This window comes from Mobula hypostoma, chromosome 2 (genome assembly GCF_963921235.1).
Source record: "Mobula hypostoma chromosome 2, sMobHyp1.1, whole genome shotgun sequence".
In the NCBI taxonomy this organism is placed as follows: Eukaryota; Metazoa; Chordata; class Chondrichthyes; order Myliobatiformes; family Myliobatidae; genus Mobula; species Mobula hypostoma.
Genome location: NC_086098.1, coordinates 161000561 through 161006560, shown reverse-complemented (window position 1 = coordinate 161006560; position 6000 = coordinate 161000561). Strand labels below are relative to the sequence as shown.

The window sequence follows — 6000 nt, the reverse complement described above, 5'->3', positions numbered from 1 at the left end:
TGTGTATGTATATATATATATATATATATGTATATATATACACTCACATTTTGGTTATGAGAAGTGTATAATAATGCTTATTGCTGTTTTATTTAATTTTCTACTAATCAAGACCAGGATTACACTACTTGGAAAAACTTGCCCTCTTGTTTTTTTTTGAGGTTTAACCATTGAAAAATCTTCAAGAGATATCCATTTGATTTATTGTATTGCATTGGACTTCAAGGTGCTATTAAACATTGAGATTCTCTAGAAGCTCATAGAGTGGAGAATTGACCTCTCACTCTCCTGAGGTCTAGCTTGTTTTTTTTTGCAGAATAATTAAATATTTCATTGTGGGGTGAGCCTATTTGACTTAGCTTGTCTGTGCTGATCTTGAGAAGTCCTTGAAATCTGCCTCAAAACAATTCCCTTTCAGTTGCAGCAACTGGTTAAGATCTTGGAGAGCGGACTGAAATGAGATCTTGGAGATCCTGTGACCAGATCCCTGCTATTCCTTGGACTACAGCCAGGAGACAAGTCCTGGCCAAGGATTTTTCACCCTGTTTATTCAAGCAGCGTTTGTCCTTGGGCAGGAATTCTCTCCAGTGTGCTGGAGCGAATGACCACCTCTCCATGGTGAGAGTGGCAGACAAGATTCCCAGAGCGTTTCATACCCACCTACTGACCTCAATGTCAGAACTTAAAGATAGCCATGGTGATATTGTATTGTGTCTGTATTGATGATAAGCCCGAGAGTACTGTCTAATCATTATTAGATTGTACTGGATATAATTGTTTCTAAACTTGCTTGGTGGATGCAAAGACAGATTGCAGAATGAGAGGGGTGAGCAGATAAGAACTCTATTCACGCTGAGTGAATGTGGGAATAATCAACACGAAATGGAAATTAGAGACACAGAGATGTGAAATCCGAAGCTACCTGACTGGCCTTTAGAGATCCAGACCAGCCAATTAGCACACAAGCATCACTGCTCTCATTGATTTGTGCTTCTCCATCCACAGTTCTGATCACTGTGTGTCTGTACCCGGCTGTTTCTTGAGCTGCCTGATTAACATACAAACGCAGCCATGCAGGATATGTCAGAATTTGGTGAGGCTGCATCTTTCCTAAGGAAAAGTGAAAAGGAATTAATGGTTCTTCAAACCATCGCCTTTGACGGTAAGCTGCCAACTACATTCGTGTTACCTAAGGAATGTCTTCAATTCTTCACACAATGCTGCGATGTGTATAATGTGAGTCATCCTCTGGGCAGAGAACAGAGGAGAAGGATCCAGGTGTAATTCCTGGCAAAGTGAACTGGTTTGGTGTTGGATGAGTTTACACTTTCAGCACCATCACCATGTCTTATTGTTTGGAGGTAGCTGCAAATCCTCCCATGGCCAGTCGCCAGCAGTCTGGCAAAACACGAGAGGCCGTTCATATTTCGTCCAGCTGCCAAAGCAGGGCTACAATGCTCAGGGGCTTCACTTGTCAATGTAAAGAGAGTTTCTGCTCCGTTCCTGTGCCTTTCCTCTCAGAATCATTAAAAATGTGCACACAAGCACATCTATTGTCGCTATGCTCAGTGGGAAAGGGCCTCCCAATAAATTCCATTGGCTTGTTCTCACCCCCACCATTGATTTCCCATTTAGTATTTGCCCAGTTCTCTTTTGAAAGTTCCTTCCTAAATTTGTTTCCACAAGCTTCTTCAGACAGTGCTTTCCTGATAGTAGCAACTCGGAAATAATTTGAGTAAATTTTCCTTGCACACTCACCAAGATCTTGACATCCTTTCCAGAGTATGTTGCCCAGAAATGGGCAAAATAGTCTGATTGACACCAAACCTGTGAATTCCAAAGGTTCCAGCATTGTCCTCGCCTCTGACCACTCAACCTAAGTCAATGATTTTGTATGTTTTGTAACAGGTTATCAACCTGTCTGGTTAAGAATTTATTGTCACCCACAGTCAGGCCCCTCCGGTCCTTGACACACTTTAGGCAGAAATTTTAATAGTTTTCAGGACATAAGATACCATACAAATTCAACTTTTCACCTTTGGTCTTTAGGCAAGAAAAGGTGCTGGGTTCCTGATGAGAAGGAGGCTTATTTGGAGGCTGAGATTCTTGAAAGAAATGGTCCTAAAGTCACTGTGGAAACCAAGGGTGGCAAAGTAAGTGAAAAATTGCTTAGTAAAGTGTACTCCTTGCAGGGGGCTCTTATATTTCGTAACTTCAAAACACAAGAATAATTGAAAGGAAAGTAGAGCTGGGAGTAACTCGTGTACGTTCGTTTTAATTTTTAGCAAGATGCACGCATATTATCAGGCAGTGTAACGCTGCATGCTATTTACATACTTTTACATATAACCCGCAATGAATTATTTAAACAGCAGAGAATCATTAATTAAACAATACATTTATAATATCACTCAAATATTACTGAAATATTAAATATACAACAGGGGACAAATGACAAACCATTTAGAACATAGAACATAGAATAGTACAGCACAGCACAGCCCTCTGGCCCACAATGTTGTGCCAACCCTTAAACCCTGCCTTCCATATAACTCCCCCACCTTAAATTCCTCCATATACCTGTCTACTTGTCTCTTAAATTTCACTAGTGTATCTGCCTCCACCACTGACTCAGGCAGTGTATTCCACGCACCAACCACTCTCTGAGTAAAAAACTTTCCTCGAATTTTCCCCTTGAACTTCCCACCCCTCACCTTAAAGCCATGTCCTCTTGTATTGAGCAGTGGTGCCCTGGGGAAGAGGCGCTGGCTGCCCACTCTATCTATTCCTCTTAACATCTTGTATACCTCTATCATGTCTCCTCTCATCCTCCTTCTCTCCAAAGAGTAAACCCCCAGCTCCCTTAATCTCTGATCATAATGCATACTCTGTAAATCAGGCACATTCCTGGTAAATCTCCTCTGTCTACCCTATCTACCTGTGAGGCAATTTTCAGGGATCTGTGGACATGTGCCCCCAGATGTTCTGGAGCATGTTGATATTAAGGGAGAGAAGGTGTTGGAGTTGTTAAAATACATTAGGACGGATAAGTCCCCGGGGCCTGACGGAATATTCCCCAAGCTGCTCCATGAGGTGAGGGAACAGATTGCTGAGCCTCTGGCTAGGATTTTTATGTCCTCGTTGTCCATGGGAATGGTACTGGAGGATTGGAGGGAGGCAAATGTTGTCCCCTTGTTCAAAAAAGGTAGTAGGGATAGTCTGGGTAATTATAGACCAGTGAGCCTTACGTCTGTGGTGGGAAAGCTGTTGGAAAAGATTCTTAGAGATAGGATCTCTGGGCATTCAAAGAATCATGATCTGATCAGGCGCAGTTAGCATGGCCTTGTGAAGGGCAGATCGTGTCTAACAATTATGCTCTACTTGTTCTACTCTGCTCCTCCACACTACCAAGTATCCTGCCATTTACTTTGTCCTCTGCCTTGAAGTTTGTCCTTCCAAAGTGTACCACCTCACACTTCTCCGGATTGAACTCCATCTGCCACTTCTCAGCCCACTTCTGCATCCTATGAATGTCTCTCTGCAATCTTTGACAATCCTCTACACTATCCACAACACCACCAACCTTTGTGTCATCTGAAAACTTGCCAACCCACCCTTCTACCCCCACATCCAGGTCATTAATAAAAACCATGAAAAGTAGAGGTCCCAGAACACAACCCTCCAATCTGAATGTACTCCCTCCACCACGACCCTCTGCTTTCTGCAGGCAAGCCAGTTCTGAATCCACCTAGCCAAACTTCCCTGAATCCCATGCCTTCTGACTTTCTGAATAAGCCTACCGTGTGGAACCTTGTCAAGTGCCTTACTAAAATCCATATAGATCACATCCACTGCACTACCCTCATCTATATGCCTGGTCACCTCCTCAAAGAACTCTATCAGGCTTGTTAGAAATGATCTGCCCTTCACAAAGCCATGCTGACTGTCCCTGATCAGACCGTGATTCTCTAAATGCCTATAGATCCTATCTCTAAGAATCTTTTCATCAGCTTTCCCACCACAGACGTAAGGCTCACTGGTCTATAATTACCCGGACTATCCCTACTACCTTTTTTGAATAAGGGGACAACATTCACCTCCCTCCAATCCTCCAGTACCATTCCTGTGGAAAACGGGGACATAAAGATTCTAGCCAGAGGCTCAGCAATCTCTTCCCTCACCTCATGGAGCAGCCTGGGGAATATTCCATCAGGCCCCAGGGACTTATCCATCCTCATGTATTTTAGCAACTCCAACACCTCCTCTCCCTTAGTATCAACATGCTCCAGAACATTAGCCTCACTCATATTGTCCTCGCCATCATCAAGTTCCCTCTCATTGGTGAATACCGAAGAGAAGTATTCATTGAGAACCTCGCTCACTTTCACAGCCTCCAGGCACATCTTCCCACCTTTAGCTCTAATCGGTCCTACCTTCACTCCTGCCATCCTTTTTTTCTTCACATAATTGAAGAATGCCTTGGGGTTTTCCTTTACCCTACTTGCCAAGGCCTTCTCATGCTCCCTTCTTGCTCTTCTCAGCCCCTTCTTAAGCTCCTTTCTTGCTTCCCTATATTCCTCAATAGACCCATCTGATCCTTACTTCCTAAACCTCATGTATGCTGCCTTCTTCCTCCTGAATAGATTTTCCACCTCACTTGTCACCCATGGTTCCTTCACCCTACCATTCTTTATCTTCCTCATTGGGACAAATTTATCCCTAACATCCTGCAAGAGATCTCTAAACATCGACCACATATCCATAGTACATTTCCCTGCAGGTGCCAATCAATATTAGGGAAGTTAAAGTCACCCATGATAACAACCCTGTTATTTTTGCACCTTTCCAAAATCTGCCTCCCAATCTGCTCCTCGATATCTCTGCTGCTACCAGGGGGCCTATAGAATACTCCCAATAGAGTAACTGCCTCCTTCCTGTTCCTGACTTCCACCCATACTGACTCAAAAGAAGATCCTGCTACATTACTCACCCTTTCTGTAGCTGTAATAGTATCCTTGACCAGTAATGCTACCCCTCCTTCCCTTCCCCCCCCCATCCCTTTTAAAGCACTGACATCCAGGAATATTGAGAATCCATTCCTGCCCTGGTGCCAGCCAGTTCTCTGTTAAGGCCACTACATCATAATTCCATGTATGTATCCAAGCTCTCAGTTCATCACCTTTGCTTCTTACTGAAGTACACGCACTTTATCCCTTCTACCTTACTAACTTTACACCCTTTATTCAGCATCTCTTTCCTCAAAGCCTCTTTCTATGTTAGATCTGACTTTACTTTGTGCACTATACTTGCAGTTCTCGCATGACATTTATCCTCCTCCACCTCACTACCTGCTCTAACACTCTGTTTCCCCTCCCACTGCAAACCTAGTTTAAACCCCCCCAGAGCAGCACTAGCAAACCTTCCCACAAGGATGTTTGTCCCCCTCCAGTTCAGGTGCAACCCGTCCCGTCGGAACTGGTCCCACCTTCCCTGGAACAAGGCCCAATTGTCCAGAAACATGAAGCCCTCCCTCCTGCACCAACTCCTTAGCCACGTATTTAGCTGCATTATCTTCCTGTTTCTAGCCTCACTAGCACATGGCACAGGTAACAATCCTGAGACTGCAACCCTGGAGGTCCTGTCCTTCAACTTTGCACCTAACTCCCTAAACTTTCTTTGCAGGACCTTCTTCTCCTTCCTATCCACGTCATTGGTCCCTACATGGACCACGACATCTGGCTGCTCACCCTCCCTCTTCAGAATACCGAGGACTCGATCCAAGATATCACGGACCCTGGCACCAGGGAGGCAACAAACCATCCGAGATTCTCGATCTCTTCCACAGAACCTCTATCTGTCTCCCTAACCATCGAATCCCCTATCACTACTGCTCTCCTCTTTTCCCTCCTTCCCTTCTGAGCTGAGGATCCAGTCTCGGTGCCAGAGACACAACCACTGCAACTTATCCCTGGTAGGTCGTCCCCATCAACAGTATCCAAA

The 6000-nt window shown here is 44.4% G+C and overlaps 1 protein-coding gene across 1 annotated transcript in view; it reads left to right on the top strand.

Annotated features, from left to right (window-relative positions):
- The first annotated feature begins 1005 nt into the window (after nucleotides 1–1005).
- Nucleotides 1006–6000, top strand: part of LOC134342616 (myosin-7-like) — a 137991-nt gene continuing 132996 nt past the window's right edge. Inside the window, exons 1-2 of the mRNA XM_063040949.1 lie at nucleotides 1006–1162; nucleotides 2050–2153. Of these exons, the coding sequence (XP_062897019.1) occupies nucleotides 1072–1162; nucleotides 2050–2153 (195 nt within the window). The 5' untranslated portion in view covers nucleotides 1006–1071. The remainder of the gene's footprint in view (nucleotides 1163–2049; nucleotides 2154–6000) is intronic.